The sequence below is a fragment of the Sus scrofa genome, unplaced genomic scaffold (genome assembly GCF_000003025.6).
Source record: "Sus scrofa isolate TJ Tabasco breed Duroc unplaced genomic scaffold, Sscrofa11.1 Contig48, whole genome shotgun sequence".
Lineage (NCBI taxonomy): Eukaryota > Metazoa > Chordata > Mammalia > Artiodactyla > Suidae > Sus > Sus scrofa.
The window spans coordinates 60,841-77,703 of NW_018085221.1; the positions used below are offsets into that span (position 1 = coordinate 60,841).

At 46.4% G+C, this 16,863-nt stretch overlaps 1 protein-coding gene and 1 pseudogene across 2 annotated transcripts in view; both read left to right on the top strand.

The window, feature by feature from the left end:
- Nucleotides 1-1,057: 1,057 nt before the first annotated feature.
- LOC110258843 lies at nt 1,058-2,540 on the top strand (annotated as a pseudogene).
- Nucleotides 2,541-2,725: 185 nt separating this feature from the next.
- LOC110255302 (leucine carboxyl methyltransferase 1-like) overlaps nt 2,726-16,863 on the top strand; it is a 37,973-nt gene continuing 23,835 nt past the window's right edge. Inside the window, exons 1-3 of one of the 2 annotated variants that reach the window (XM_021082081.1) lie at nt 2,726-3,083; nt 10,841-10,932; nt 15,243-15,362. In XM_021082081.1, coding sequence (XP_020937740.1) covers nt 2,974-3,083; nt 10,841-10,932; nt 15,243-15,362 — 322 coding nt within the window. In that variant the 5' untranslated portion in view covers nt 2,726-2,973. The remainder of the gene's footprint in view (nt 3,084-10,840; nt 10,933-15,242; nt 15,363-16,863) is intronic. The other variant, XM_021082082.1, reaches the window with a different exon arrangement.

Genomic DNA, 16,863 nt, shown 5'->3' on the forward strand with positions numbered 1-16,863 from the left:
ACAGAAAGACAGTCTGTCTGTTTTGAAGGCCTGCTGCTCAACGGTGACTATTTGCAGAATGACACTTGAGGGTAGCATTTGGACACTTTTACTGCAAGTGAGCAGAGGGATTTTACGTCTGGTGAATCTACTAAAAAGTAAGTTGGGCTTGGGGTGGCTCACATGGCTCAGCAAAAATGAATCCCATTAGTATCCATGAGGACATGGGTTTGATCCCTGGCCTTGCTCAGTGGGTTCAGGATCTGGCATTGCATAAGCTGTGGCATAGGCCAAGGTCAAAGATGAGGCTGGAATCTGGCATTGCTGTGGCTGTGGTGTAGGCCCAGGAGGTGTATCTCCAATTCAATCCAAAGCCTGGGAACTTCCATATGCAGAGGGTGAGGCCCTTAAAAGGTGAACAAAAAAAAAAAGGAAAAACCAAAAAATACCCCCCCCCGAAAGTCGGTATTGTATTCTGCATGTCTTTTCCGTGTTATTTTTCTATCAAATCATTTTTTTTTCCCTTTTTTCTTCACATGACCACATGTGTGGCATCTGGAAGTGCCTGTGCAAGTGGTCTAACTGGAGCTGCAGCTGAAGCATATGCCACAGCCACACCAGAACCAAACAACATCTGTGACTTTTGCCATGGCGTATGACATTGTTGGAGGATCTGTCCCCACTGAGTGAGGCCAGTGATCAAACCCGCAGCCTCCAAGTCCTTCATCTGTTGAGCCACATCAGGAATTCTGCAAAGCATCTTTTATTGTATTTTACAGAATGTCATCCACAAAGGATTCAGTTTGGGGAAAATAATATGTTCTCCCAGCAGAGGTTTAGGAAGTCCTCTTCGGCTGGGGTGCAGGTCCCCTGCCTTCTTCCTGCTGAATGAGCCAGCTCCTACTGCATCCATCACTGCACTTGTTTTTGCAGATGGCTTCTCTGCCCTTTGCCCCAACGCTGAGGATTATGCCAGCTCTTCCATCATGAGTTAATTGCACTTCTAAAAGCTCATAACCTTCGGCCTCCGCCGCTGCCGCAGCTAGTAAAGCCGCCGATACCGCCGCCGCTGTCGGGGCTTGTTATTTCTAAAATGGCGCCCGCGGACTTGGACAAGTATGTGGAGATAGTGCGTCTATGCAAGTACCTGCCCGAGAACGACCTGAAGCGGTTGTGTGACTATGTTTGTGACCTCCTCTTGGAAGAGTTAAATGTCCAGCCAGTGTCGACACCTGTAACAGTGTGTGGAGACATACACGGACAGTTTTATGATCTTTGTGAACTATTCAGAACTGGAGGTCAGGTTCCTGACACAAACTACATATTTATGGGTGATTTTGTAGACAGAGGTTATTATAGTTTGGAGACCTTCACTTACCTTCTTGCACTAAAGGCTAAATGGCCTGATCGTATTACACTTTTGTGAGGAAATCATGAGAGTAGACAGATAACAGGTGTATGGATTTTATGATGAGTGCCAAACCAAATATGGAAATGCTAATGCCTGGAGATACTGTACCAAAGTTTTTGACATGCTCACAGTAGCAGCTTTAATAGATGAGCAGATTTTGTGTGTTCATGGTGGTTTATCTCCTGATATCAAAACACTGGATCAGATCCGTACTATTGAACGGAATCAAGAAATTCCTCATAAAGGAGCATTTTGTGATCTGGTTTGGTCAGATCCTGAAGATGTGGATACTTGGGCAATCAGTCCCCGAGGAGCAGGTTGACTTTTTGGCGCAAAGGTCACAAATGAGTTTGTTCATATCAACAACTTAAAACTCATCTGCAGAGCACACCAGCTAGTGCATGAAGGCCATAAATTTATGTTTGATGAGAAGCTGGTAACAGTATGGTCTGCTCCTAATTACTGCTATCGTTGTGGAAATATTGCTTCGATCATGGTCTTCAAAGATGTAAATACAAGAGAACCAAAGTTATTCCGGGCAGTTCCAGATTCAGAACATGTTATTCCTCCCAGAACGACGATGCCGTATTTCCTTTGAGGCCTTCGCCCATCCTGCTGACCCATTTTTCTGTCCTCTTCTTACCCCAACGTTCGTGTATTACCCTCTACAGTATACTTTTTATTGAGCACTTTGCTGCTGAAATGCTGCCTCTTGCCTTTTTTTTTTATTTTAAATTATCTAAATTTATTGTTTGTTATGATGTCTATAGCAATGTTTTTCTATCAGTTTCCTCCCCCATCCCATCCCTGCCTTGGACTCATTTGAGAAGGCTTGAGAAATGTCTTAATACTCACACTGCTGCATGTAGCTCTTGCTTATTTACTGGTCGGGGAAAACAGGATGTGTTTCCTTTTTCAAAAAAGCCAATTGACAGAACAGATGACTACACTGAAATACTCCTCCTTTTGTATTATTCAGTCTTTTGTTTTAGTTCGGTAAGTTTTAAGAAATTTCAGCAGCAAAGTTGTCATTCAGTGGGCACGATGGACTGTAGATGCCTCGAGTTATGTATACCTGTCCCAGCTGTAAACTTCATTGTCCTTTGTTGGATGATATTTTAAATGGATATAATAAATTGGTCTAAAGGGCTAAAAAAAAAATAATAAAATAAAATAAAATAAAACCTCATAACCTGCCCTGAGTAACCCGTGGGCTTCCCAAAGCGCTAGGACTTCTATTCCCAGAAGGGCTTGCGGTGCTCCCTGGCATCCATTTCAGGTCCCGCCCCCTCGCCGCCTGACCGACCGGGTTGTGGGGGCGGGGCCAAAGGAGTTCTCCAACGGACCCCTCCGTGGGCTGAGGGGGCGGGGAAATTGTCCAAGGAGCCCCTCGGTGGAGAAGCCAAGACGCTGGGAGGTTGCTGGTGCAGCTGCCTAGGGCGGCGTCACTGAGCCACGCCAGCGGAGCCAGGTGCAGCCCCGCTCCTCTCGCCTGCCTTCTCTGCGGCTCGCTTCTTCACCAGGGGTCCCTCGAGCCTTTTCCATGCCCCCGGTGGACGCAGCCCTTCGCACCCTCCACGCCCATGGCCACTAGCCTGCGGAGGCCGTCTTTTACCGCCTGTTCTTCCTCCCTTCTGGACGCGGACGACGAGGGCATGCGTGGCCCTTGTGAAGATGCCTCTCTGTGCAAGCGGTACCTGCGCGGCGGGGGGTTAGGGGCCGGCTTCCCCTGGGTGGTGGGGCCTAGGTGGGAGGCGGGCCTGTGTCTGGGAGTGGGCTTTTACCCAAAAGGTACGCGTTCCCTTGTGGGCCATCTGTGAACCCCTGCTCAGAGCGGGGACTCATTTACTTGACTAATAATATGTAACGTTTGTTGTGTGCCTGGCACAGTATAAGCCTGGGGATGCCTTGACTGGGATAAGGCACTGAAGAAGGTGGCGCGGAATGGCCTGGACACACACTTGAAGGAAATCATAACTGCGGCCTTGATGGGTTCGGAAGAGAAATGCAGGTTCTTGCTCTTGTATAAGTTAGATTCCCCTGGGAGTTGTCATGATCCCCGTCGTGCTCCTGAAACCCAGGCTAGTTAAGGGGGGGAAAGGCCTGTCCAGGGCCACATATTTGCATGCCGAGCCTGTATTCTCCAGAGCTCTGGGTTTTGCTAAGGGAGTCTAGAATTAGGAGTGTAGTGGAGGCTGTGTGTGTGTGGGGGGGGGGTGGGGGTGGGTGTGCGTGGTGAGCACAGGTGTGTGTCATGGACCTGAAGGCGTGAAAAAGAAAGCATGACGCTTGAGTGTCCTCCACTCGTCCTGTCGTTCAACAACAATTCAGAGTTTAATTTGTTCCAGGCCCTTCCTTTTGGCGAGTTGGTGGTGTTTTGTGATGGAGAACTGGTAATGAGCAAGTTTGAGGTGGTGTCTGAACTCACTCCAGTTGGAAAGGCCAGGAGGCAAACAATTACCGGGGTAGCAACATAGTTACAGTTTTGTGCGGAGTGCTGAGAAAAACAAGGTGTTCTTGGAGTTTGTAATTGAGTGGATGATGTTCGCCTGAGAAGAGAAGACCTAAAGCAAGAAAGGAAGGAAGGAAGAGAGCAAAGAAAGGAGGGCGAAAGGAAACAGGGATGTAGGAGGGTGTTGTGGCAGAGCCAGGAGGGAGTGTGGACTGTTAGAGCAACTGAATGACCTTCCTGGAAGCTGGGGCCACCTAGGGACTGCCGTTTGTGTTGGTAATATTGGTTTATGTAATATTTGTTGGTGGAGTTCCCCGGGGGTGCAGTGGGTTAAGAATATGGCCTTGTCACTGCTGTGGTTCGGGTCACTGCGGTGACAGGGGTTCAGTCCCTGGCCTGGGAACTCCCACATGCTGCCGGCTCGGCGAAAAAAGAGAAAAAAAGAAGTTGTTGGTAACAATTTTGGCTACGTTGCTTACTTTAAAACAGGGCAAGTTTGGTATAAAATAGTTCAGACTCAGCAGTGCAGAGAAATAGTGTAATGCGGGCCTGCCTTTCCTTGACCCTCTGTTGGATAGTTGTCATAATTTGAGCTCTTCTCTGCCTCAGTTTGCAAGGCCCGCGTGTCCTGAGACCGCTTCACATTGTGGGGAAGGTAGGGTTTGGCACTGCGGGGAATCTCGTTCCCAGGCCTGAGTGCCCATCGGCATAGCCTGTGGGACTTTGAAAAGAAAGGCAGAGGTGCTCAGGGCCTACTCTGGATCCTGAAGATGCCGAATCAGAATCTTCTGACATAGGTTCTGGGGCCATAAAACCCGGACCTGTTTGCCCCCTGGATGCATTTCATCCAAGCTTTGTTTGCACCGGGTTTTCTCTTATGTGAACAAACCAGGCAAAGAGATGGTGAGAGTCGTCAGGTGAATGACTGTGGACAGTGTCCAGGACCAGTGATGTTCAAGTTCTGTGGTTCTTCTGCATCTTCAGGGGAACATGTTAAACCGTTACGGCTTGTCACAGAGTCATCTTGTGACTCCTTGCAGAATGGTAGGCCCTTTATTCTCTTTCTGCCTCTGTTTCCTCGTCTGTAAAATGGCTCTAAGAGGAGTTCCGTGGTGGCCCAGCTGTTAAGGATGTGGAGTTGTCACAGCTGTGGCTCGGGTTTGATCCCCAGCCTGGGAATCTCTGCCTGCCACAGGTGTGGACAAAATAAAATAACATGAGATAAAATAAAACAAAATAAACTGGGGGTAATAATGGTAACGTGCCCTTTGCATGTGAGAATCCAATGAGATAATCCATGCAAAGGTTAGCAGAGGATCTGGCCCTAAGTGAAGCCTTCGATAAATGCTTATTGCTAGTTTTTTTAAAATAATTAATCGATGGGTTATTTTTGGTCACCCTGCGGCGACCTAAGAGTTCCTAAGCCTAGGATCAGATCAGATGGTTGTGACCACAGCTTTGGCAATGCCAGTTCCGTTAACACTCCGAGTGGGGTTGGGGATTAAACCTGCCTCCTGGAACTGTGGGGATGTCCCTGATCCCATTGCGCCACAGCGGGAACTCCTCTTATGGCTAGTTTTGATTTCCCTGCAGCCTGAATATTATTTGTTTGAAGTCACTGATGTAGCTGCGAGTCAGGTGGTTCCTGCCCCCCCTGAGTTACAGCTGTCTAAGGTCTACAAATCATGTTTCAAAAGCCAGTTAGCTCCTGAGTTAGGTCTGTAATTTCTGCTTGAATTTGCTGCATCCTTTGGTACGGAGCCCTCCTGTGCAAGATAAATACCGTTAATCTGTCTCAGAGGGTAGCTGTGAGATTAAGTGTGGAGCCCTTCCCACAGTGCTTGGCACATAGTAGGTGTTCAGAAGGAGTCATTGTTATCATCCCCACCCCCTTTGTCCTCCTCCTCCTCATCTCCATCATCCCTCCTACAATCCAGAAGTTAGAACTCTTCTGATGGGATGTACTGCTTTTGTGTGTAACAATACTGGCAGGTGGATGATAATTTTTTCCTTAAAGTATAGTTGATTTATGATGTGCCCATTTCTACCATCCAGTCCAGTGACCCAGTCCTACATATGTTGCCTTTCTCGTCCTATCTTCCATCATGGTCTGTGCCAAGAGCCTGGACAGGGTTCCCTGTGTTACACAGCAGGACCACATTGCTGATCTATTTTAAGTGTAGGAGTGTGCATGTACTACCTCCAAACTCCCAGTCCATCCCGCTCCCTCCCGCCTTCCCTTGGCAACCACAAAGTGTCTGTTTTATAGGTGGGTTCATTTGTGCTGTATTGTAGATTCTACCTAGAAGTGATGTCTGTGGTATTTGTCTGTCTCTTTCTGATTTCACTTGGTATGGTAATTCCTGGTTGCATCCATGTTGCCTGCAGGTGGCATTATTTTGTTCTTTCCTATGGCTACGTAGTATTCTATTGTGTATTTATGTGCCATGCCTTTTGATGCATTCATCTGTCAGTGGACCTCTGGGTGGTTTCCCTGTGTTGACTGGTGGGAATGGGGCTGCAGTGAGCATAGGGGTGCATGGATCTTTTTGAATGCAGGTTTTGTGAGTGGAATTGCTGGAGCATATGGTAGTTCTGAATGTAGTTTTCTGAGGCCCCGCCGTACTGCTTGCCCCAGTTTACATTCCCACCAACAGGGTAGGAGGCTTCTCTTTTCTCCACACATTCCCCAGCATTCGTTATTTGAAGACTTACTCATGATGGCCATTCTTTTTTTAAAATGTTTTCTTATTATAGTTGATTTACAATGTTGGGTCAATTTCTGCTGTACAGCAAAATGACCCAGTCGGCGATGGCTGTTCTGACTGGTGTGAGGTGGAAGAGGATCTGTTTTCCTAAATCAGGAGTGAGACGGAGTATTTTTTCTCTGGTCACACTCATTGTTTTTGTTTTTGTTTTTGTCTTCTTTTGGTGGGGGACACACTCGTGGCATGCTCCAGTGCCTGGTGCAGGGCTGGAACGGGAGCCACAGAAGTGACTGTGCTGAATCCTTAGCCTGCTGTGGCACCAGGGAGCTCCACTGTCTGAAAACTTCTGATTAGAAAGTTGCTCCGTTGTGAATGGATTCAAGGCTCCGCAAGCTTGCTTTGCAGGTTAAAAACAGATTTGTTGCAGGGATGTCCGAATGGTTTTAGTCTGTGCTTCTGGGAGCACCGTGTGAGCAGCTGCGGTCCAGGAGGAAAGCAAAGGAAGGGATATTAGCAAGAGGCATGTGTGTCTGAGTGTGCCCCTTTTCATCAGGAGAGCAGAAGCTTTCTGGGGATTCTGCTCTGAAGACTTCTGTGAACTAAGAGCTCTTTAGCCAGAGTTAGGACACACGGCCCCACTCCTGGGTGCAGCACAGTGTGGGGAGGTAAGACTTCCTCCCAGTGCAGATGGATGCCTCAGACAAAATGGGGGTCCTCCTAGGAAGAAGAGGACTGAGACCTGGAAAGGGACCTGGGAGGATTAGCTACAGCCCTCATCTTTTTTTTCCTCCATCTAGAATTTCCTCAGGTTTTTTGTTTTTTTTTTTTAGGTCATACCTGTGGCATGTGGAAGTTCCCAGGCTAGGGGTGGAATGGGAGCTGTAGCTGCCAGCCTGTGCCACAGCCAAATCCAAGCCAGATCTGAGTTGTGTCTGTGACCCACACTGCGGCTCATGGCAATGCCATATCCTTAACCTACTGAGAGAGGCCAGGGATTGAACCCCTGTCCGCATGGGTCCTGGTCAGGTTTGTTACCACTGAGACACAACAGGGACTCCCCGATGTTGAGTTCTTAACCCACTGAGCCAAAACGGGAACTCCTGCTCAGGTATTCGTAAGACAGCAGAGAGAGAGAGAGAGAGAGGTGGCAGGTGTGAGGGAGAGAGGGGGAGATAATTTATACAGAACATGAAGGTTCAGTTTGATGAGTGTTGACAGTTGAATGTATTTGTGTATCACTGCCCAAAACAGGATATAAAATATTTCTAAAACCCAGGAATTTCCCTTTTAGCTCTAGTTAGTCTCCTTACCCTTACTTAGCAAATATTTTCTGATTCTGGCTACCCTGAATAGATTTGCCCATTCTTGAGTATAAGATAAATGGAATCATGCAGCATGCGTTCTTTTTGTGTCTCTTTCACTCAACATGTTCTTGGAGATTCATCCCTGTTTCACACGTTGTCAAAGATAAAACACCCTTTGTCACAGGTAAACAAAGCTGGATACGTGTTAAAGTGGTAAGGTTAGATTTTAATCAGTAATAACGATTGCAATGCAGAAAAGAATCCAGTATGAACTCAACCCAACTCCAGTTTGTAGAGAGAGTGTTTTAAAGGGAGAGTGAGGGAGGAAGGAGGGGGAAGCAGGGATTCATTGGAGTCAGAGAAAAAGCACAGAACGTGGGGAAGAGGGGGTTGGTCCCCGTGAAAGCATCTGGCTTTGCTAACTGGGGGACAGGGTGTTACCTGGAGCAAAGAGTAAATTCTTTTGGCAGCCTGGAGTTTTCTCAGGCAAGCAAGCAAGCCCTCTAAGGGGAACGGGAGTCATCCTGGTGATGTGGCCTTGAGGTGTTCGCAGCTGAGTTCAAGTTTGCTCAGGCCTTTATATTCTTTTTTTTTTTTTTGTCTTTTTTTTGCCTTTTCTGGGGCCGATCCCGTGGCATATGGAGATTCCCAGGCTAGGGGTCTAATTGGAGCCATAGCCACTGGCCTATGCCAGAGCCACAGCAATGCGGGCTCCAAGCTGCATCTGCAACCTACACCACATCTCATGGTAACACCGGATCATTAACCCACTGAGCAAGGCCAGGAATTGATCCTACAACCTCATGGTTTCTAGTCGGATTTCTAAACCACTGTGCCACAACGGTAATGCCAGGCTTTATATTCTAAGCCCAGGCAGAGGTCTAGTGGAGGAGCAGCTCAGAGGAGGCAGGTGACAGGTTGGTCAAGGAGAGAATTGTGGTCAGTGTCAAATCATGTGCTCCTTTTTGTGTTGTTGTGTGAACATAACATGATTTGTTCTGTTTACCTGGTGGTGCCGATTTGAGTTGGATCTAGTGTTTGGCCATTGTGAACAGGCTGCAGGGAACATTGTTGTAGCAGTCTGAAATGTCTCTTGGATAGATATCTAGGAGTGGAATTGCTTAGCCATAGGGTGGGTATGTATTTAACTGCCAGATGAATTTCCAAAGTGATTTATCAGTTTGCAGTTCTCACTGGCAATGTATCCAAACTGCAGTGGCTCCATGTCCTTGTTAAACATTCATTGTCAGTGGATGTGAACTAGCGTCTCATTTTGGTCTTAAATGACATTTCCCTGGTGATAAATGCGTACTTCTCCGGTGCTTATTGTGAATGGACTATTGGAGTCCTTTGTCCATTGTTGCTGCTGGTGATCACATTGGGTTCACCTTATGATACATTCTGGCTAGGACTCCTTTGTCAGGCACGTGTTGTGAATAGATGTGCATGCACAGGAAAATGAGAATTTGAAATATCATTTACAATATAGCATTACAAAAGACTAGCTGTTTAAGTCCCAGTTAAAACTCTAGCTGTCTTTTCTTTTTCTGTAAGAAATCAGCAAATTGAATCTAAATGTGTGTGGAAACCCAAAGAATCTGGACTAGCCAAATCAAATACCTTCAAAAGAAGAGGGAATGTGGGGAACTTACACTGCTTATAGTAATTGTAAAGGTCCGGTTAAGCTACCGGGATTTTAGGATATGAATGAGTCCCAGCTCCTTGTTTGAAAAGCACTGTTTCAGACCAGGGAGCAGGTGTGCTCTGTTCTCCTTGGACAGCCTGGGCTTGTAGTGAATTGTGTCCCTTAGTGAGTCCTTTGTGTGTTGCTGTGTGGAGTTGCTGCCTTGAGTAGCTGCACATGCATGCTTCCTCCTGGGTGTGTATGGATGTGCAAACATGGATGGGAGAGGCTGGAGTGGGGAGGGGTTGATGTGTTTGTACCAAATTGAGCACCTCTTGCAGTCAAGGCAGCAGGAAGCCTTGTTGCTGGATGTGAAGAAAAGGAAGGAAAGGAAGGATGTGATGTGTGCATTGAGGAGCTGACAACCTAATGGGTGACATCCAGCATATGCCCCCCTCCTGCCCCACATCTTAAGTTTGGACTTACTTATCAAGCAATGTGGAAGTCGTTGTGTTAATAGGATATCACTTAGTTTGCTTTAAGCTGCAAGCAGCAGAAGCCCAACTCAATTTGGCTTAAGTTGTAAAGAGCTGTATCATCTCACTGTTACCTCGCTCATATTCCTAGGGGCATAGAGAAGGCTCCAGGCCATGGAACATGATGAAGCCTTAGGGATCCAGGTTCCTTCTATGACTTGTCATTTGTCCTCAGGCTGGTTCCACTCATGGTGGCAGGAGAGTTTCAGGGGCCAGCAGGGCCTCAGCTCCCCAGGTTGGAACAGTCTCGCTTTAAATCCTGGTAGGGTAGATGAGGATAGAGTTTGGGCTTCCTTAGCATTTCCCAAGTTGTAGCTGCTTTGTGTAAGTGTTCCTGGTTTCCCTCCTTGGACCTGCTTAAGGGACAGGAAATGACAGGTGTGTACGAATCCGGAGAAATTCCTTGGGAGTTATTAGTGATGTTGGCCCACTCTTTTGGGATCTTCCTTCCCCTGGAAACCGCACTCTTGGTGGATGAAATGGCTCTGATCAGCTCTGGCCAGTGCGTTTGCTGAGTGAATACATGGTTGCAGGTCTTCTGAATGGTGTAGGACGTGGGGTTACTTGATGTTCAGGGTCCTGGGAATGGAATGTGTGATCTGAGGGAAGAAACGAGCATGGTGGGCACTGTGTGAGGGGCAGTGTCTGGGAGTAGAAAGGTGGATGGAGAAGCCTATTTATGCTGGTGCTGGGGCCCTAGGTGGGACTTGGCCTTTGAGGTCAATACATTATTTCTTGTGGCTCCTTTACTTGGGTCCTGGGAACTTGGCCGTGGAACCTGGCCTGACCTACTCTCCTCACCTGCTTCTTTTTCCATTGTTTCCAGATTTGCGGTGAGCATTGGCTACTGGCAGGACCCTTGCATCCCGCATTTGGTGAGACTGTCTAAAGCGAGGAAGGCCCCCAAAATTAACAGAGGCAAGTGACCCTCTCCCTCCCCAGTATCTGCTCGTCAGCTGAGAGGTCTGAGGTTTTAGGGATTAGGGTTTTTATTGTTGTTGTTTTTTAATTGACTGCACCCTCAGCATGTCCGCTAGGCATCAAACCTTTACCACAGCAGTGACCTGAGCCACAGCAGTGATAATGCCAGATCCTTAACCTGTTGAGCCACCAGGGAGCTCCTATGGATTCATTCTGGAAAAGAGAGTGCTTTTGTGCACACTTTTCAACTTCCTCACCAGCATGGTGTCTTAGGAAATTGTATTTTTTGGCCATACCCGGGACCCTCTGTCTTATGAAAGGTAATCTTTGTTCATCTGATACATGATAAATGTACACTCTTTTTATTTTCTATTCCTCTTGGGGTGAGGTTGAAAATGATTTTTATATGCTTAGAAGGCATTGATCTGTCTTTTACTCTGAACTGTCCACATAAGGGATTATTGTTGTTGTTGCCACCTTGTTAAAATGTTCATAACACTCTCAGGTTCTGCAAGTAACATCGTTCTTTTTCCTTTTCTAGGGCCACACCTGGCATATGGGCGTTCCTGGCTAGGGGTCAAATCAGAGCTGCAGCTGCCAGTCTACACCACAGCCACAGCAATGCCAGATCCGAGCCTTGTCTGCAGTGTACCCTGCAGCTCTCAGCAGTGCCAGATCCTTAACCCACTGAGTGAGGCCAGGAATCCAATCCGCACCCTAATGGATTCTAGTCAGGTTCTTAACCTGCTGACCACAACAGGAAGTCCTTGGCAAGTAATTTCCATCAGTGAAATGGAAGGATTTGAGACAGGAGTGTGACTTCATTTCAGCCGGATGGAGAAACTGTCCCAGGAGTGTAGTTCCTGGGTGTGCAGGGCAGCTTGGCCCTCATGATGGGTCCTGTAGGTCGGTGCTGTACGAAATGCAGAGAAACTTCTAAATGGTGACTCCTGAGAAGAAGGATGTGGTATTTACTTTGAGCTGCGGGTGAAGCCAGGCATCAGTTAGGTTGGGCAAGGCCTGGCTACGAGGCCTGCAGCCTCCCCCCTGGGCTCTGGAGGCAGATTCGCTCATGAATGGTCCAGAGGCAGGGACCCTCCATGGCCAGTGGCTGGCTGAGTGCCCCCTTCCTTCTTTCTTCTCCTGGGTTTGCATCTGGAGATTGGAGACCTGCAGCCCAGCAGGAGAGGGCTTCCCAAATGTCTGCCCTGAGGACATATTCTTGTCCCCAAAGGGAATCCATTGTGGATGAGGTTCTGTAAAATACAGTGAGAGATGCTTTGCAGGGTTCCCGTTGTGGCTCAGTGGATTAAGGACCTGCTGTAGACTCTAGGAGGATGTGGGTTCAGTCCCTGGCCTCAGTCAGTGGGTTATGGCTTGGGTATTGGCCAAAGCTGGAGTGTAGGTCCCACATGTGTCAGGGTTGCAGTGTGGCGGTGGCTGTGGCATAGGTTGGCAGCTTCATCTCTGATCTGATCCCTAGCCTGGGAACTTCAAGATGCAGCTGCAGAAAGATAAAAGAAGAAACAAAGACTTGCTAGCAAAATGTCATGAAAAGACATGCAGAATAGAAGCCTAACTTATTAGTAGCTTCAGCAGATATAAAATCCCTCTGTCAAACTGCAGTACAAGTTTCCAAATGCTGCTCTCAAGTTTTATTCTTGAAGTGGTGACAGTTGAGCAGCAGGCCTTCCGAACAGACAGACTCTGTCTTCCTGTCCCCCTTCGGTGTTTCCCAGCTCCTCTGTCCCAGCTCCCCCTGCCCCAGTGCTGAACAAGGCCAGTCATTAGGCCGCCACTGGCTTGTGTCCCCCCTCCCGCCTGTGATGCCACGTTATCCACACAGAGGCTCTAAGCCAGACAGGGTGGGAGCGAGGGGACTGCGATAAGAAGTGTGGCTTTCTGTGCTCTGACATCCATCTGCCCAATTTCCTGACCCCAAAACATTATCTTCCATGTGCTCTCACAAGTTTGATTTTTTTTATTTTAAAATTATAGTTTGTTGTATAATTATACCCCATCAATTATACCCCAAGAATCTTTTCAAATGTGTGAGAGGCACCCAAACACACACCTAAAGAAAACTTCCCACATTAAATACAACAGAAAAAATGCTGGAAAATTCAGGATTTGATTATTCCTTCCATGACTTTGGGAAAAAGTTGTAATGTAAAGGGCAGAAAGTAAAACAAACGATACAATTAAAATTTAATGAGTTTTTCAAAATACAAGAGAATATCAACAAAACCAAGAGTTCTTTTCTGAAAAGGTTAATAAAATTGATAAACATCTAGCAAACTGCATATGGAATAAAGAGAAAGCACACATAACCCATATTGGGAATATAAAAGGGGTTATGACTACAGATTCTTGAGATATAGACAGAAAATTATAAGTACTTTTAAGCAATAAATTTAACATGAGATGAAATGACAGTGTTCCAAGAAAAATTCACTTTAAAAAGAAAACATAGGAGTTCCCATCGTGGCGCAGTGGTTAGCGAATCCGCCTAGGAACCATGAGGTTGCGGGTTCGGTCCCTGCCCTTGCTCAGTGGGTTAAGGATCCGGCGTTGCCGTGAGCTGTGGTGTAGGTTGCAGACGCGGCTCGGATCCCGCGTTGCTGTGGCTCTGGTGTAGGCCGGCGGCTACAGCTCCGATTTGACCCCTAGCCTGGGAACCTCCATATGCTGTGGGAGCGGCCCAAAGAAATAGCAAAAAGACCAAAAAAATAAAAAATAAAAATAAAAAAATAAAAAGAAACCTAGGAAATCTGATCTTGCACTATCTCTTTCCAGAAAATAAAAACAGTGAAAATCTTCCAAAAAGGTTTAATTTGACCCATTTGAAATTTATATCAAACCAGCAACGACCTTATGGGAAATGAAAATCAAAAGTCTCTTTCATGATCAAAAAAAAGGGGTCGGGGGATGCTTAACAAATTTTATCCAAGATACATCAAATGTAATACACACAAACAACGTTTAATTCAAGAATAAATCAGTTTTGTATCATTTGGAAATCAAATAACAAAGGAAAAAAATAATAGGGTTATCCCAAAATATGCAAAAATTCCATTAGACAGGAGTTCCTTGGTGGCTCAGTGGGTTCACCACTGTGTCTGGAGTCACTGCTATGGTTTGGGTTCATTCCCTGGCCATGAAACTTCTGCATGCCACAGGCAGGGTCAAAAGAACATTTTATTTTTTTAAATGCCATTGGACAAAATTTACCACAGTTAAAAGCAAAAACATCTCAGAAACCTGAAGCAAATATAATAACTAGTGGTGAAATACTCAAAACTCACCCCCTTGAGATCAAGAACAAGTATACTGATTATCATGTTTTATTTAGCATTTTAGGGAGGCTTTAGCCGGGGTAATAAAGCAAGAAAAAGATAAAAACAAAGGCATAAGGATTGAAAAATAAGCATCACAAACTGCCATTTTTCACAGACTGCATCATTACATATTTATGCTGTCGGAGAGAAATCTATTGCTAGTGTGTTAGAATAAATTAGTCAGTTTAGCAAGATCACTAGGTACAAACTCAAGAAAAAAATCAAGTGTAATTCTAGATGCCAAGAACAATGGCATCCAGAACATCAAATGCTGAAATATATAAGTTCAATGAAAGATGTGCAAGATCTGTACACAGAAAACTGAAAAATTGTTAATATTAATGAAGGCATGAGCAGTTGCTCTGGTATAATACTTTTATGGATTAGGAGGTTCAAAACTTTTAATCCTCTCACACTGAGTCACAGATTTGGCAAAATCCCAATTAAAATCCCATCATTTCTAATGATTTTTAAATTTCTTCTGCGTGCTGTCACATGGGGGTTTTGTTTTGTTTTTTGTTTGTTTGTTTTGGCCACACATGCGGAATGTGGACGATCTGGTCAGGGATCAAACCTGCACAATTTTTATTTTTATCAGAGTACTGAGTCCCTTTCACTAGAGCCAGAAAAAGCACATTTCCAAGAGGACCATTTAGATCAGCTGTTTTGACAGAGACATTCATTTTTCCTAAGTAACGATATAGGCCATCTTATTTTTCTTAAGCTGGTTAATTCCACCCTTAAGGAGCTTGTACTTGTTTTGGTTCCAGTAGTTTTTTTTGTTCTTCTTTTTTTTTTTTTTAAGTAAGAAAGGAAGAAGATTTGAACATCATTTCTCCCGGAAAGTCTCCAGATAAATGCTGACCCTGAATAAGGATAGCATGTGTCTTGCTCTCCTAGCGCAGTGGGCCCTGCAGGGATTACTTCCTGGGTCACTGAGTGATCATTTGCTTCTCTGTCTGTCTCTAGGATATTTTGCTCGTGTCCAGCGTCAGTCAGCTTATCAAGGCATTTCTACGGAAGACAGGATGCAACTGTCAAATTCTAAACCTTGGGGCTGGGATGGATACCACCTTCTGGAGGTTAAAGGTACATGAAAATGTCCCCTCTTCTCTCTCCAGGGGATTAAACTTCATTTTGTGAAATTACCTGGTTAGGAAACTTGAAAAATATGTATATATATTGAAATGTATATACCAAAAGGATGCAGTGTCACCCTGTCTCCACCCTATTTGAGATTCCCCACCCCCAACACCACCCATCAGCCCGGTACTGGATCCCAGCAGGGCCCTAGTGGAGACATGTGGGTTGGTTCTCACCTTTTGCTCTTGAGCCGCCCTGTTAAACGGGGTTATAATACACATCTTTGGGTACATTTCCCTCGGTGTCTGGGGCACTACATCAAGAGAAAAAATTCTGTGCCAGTGGAAGGAACTGCTGAGACCAGGAATGTGTGTTTGTCCTTTGGACAGTAATGTAAGGTCTTTGGTCATCTTAACAGTCTTCCCTAACATTTGGCGCCTTGCAGGGCTGGGTAGTGATTTCACGGTGCAGAGCCCCTTTGGAGTCATTTGGCAATTTGTTTCCTCCACTGCACCATTAGGGTTGAAGGGCAGGTGTAATGACACTCCCAGGAAAGCAACCCTGGGGCCAGTTAGTGGCAGAACCAGGATAAGGTTCTGGTGTTTGATTCCTGGGCTGGAATTGTATCACCAAACCTTTTCCCTGTAGATATGTCACTAATTGCATTTTCTTTCTTTCTCTCTCTTTCCTCCTTCCTTCCTTTGTGTGTGTGTGTCTGTGTGTGTGTGTACACACAGATTTTTCTTGGTTCTGTCAGGTCTGTGACGTAACAGTAACAGCCACATGCACTTCTCCAGATTTCTTGCAGACTTAGACCAAGAGAAACTGTAGAGTGGAGAGGCATGTGGGCGTGACCTGACCCACAGTATCTATTTTGTCCCTCAGGAGCTCACTGGATAGGAAGGTCTTTGGTCATCAGCGCTCCCAACCTTTTCCTTCCTTGAGAATCCGTAGCCTCGACGTGGCCCTAGTGTTTACAGTTTGCCTCTGCAGTCTTCCTTCTGGAGAAGATAACTAGCACGTAGGAAGTGCTTTTACACAGAGGACCTCATGAAGTAACCCGAGAGCTGTTGTGGTGCGGAGCGGGGGCAGCGGCCAGGCACTCAGACATGTGCGGGAAGTGGGGCTTTGAAGGTTTGTGTCTTCCCCCAAATTAGACAGCCCGCGGTACTGGGATGTGAAGCAAACGCTGCCCTCTGCCCATCAAACTGCGGATTCCCTTCTTTTTCCTGTGCCCTCAGCCCTGGGGTTGTTAGGGGTCGGGTGGGGTGGGGTTGTCTTTTCTGTGTCTCAGCTGTGTCTCTGCGTCGTGCCCCTGGTGTGGTGGAAGCATCTGGAACAGAATGCGGTGTAAGAGTGTATGCACTGCTGGTGTTAAGAGGGGCTGCTGGAGAGATCCTGCCTATGGCTGACACCCTATGGATGTGTTCATGTGGTTTGCTTTCCTACTCCCATCTTGGAGGTGGGTTAATAACTCTAAGCGTGAGACTTTAATTTCCGAGCAAGG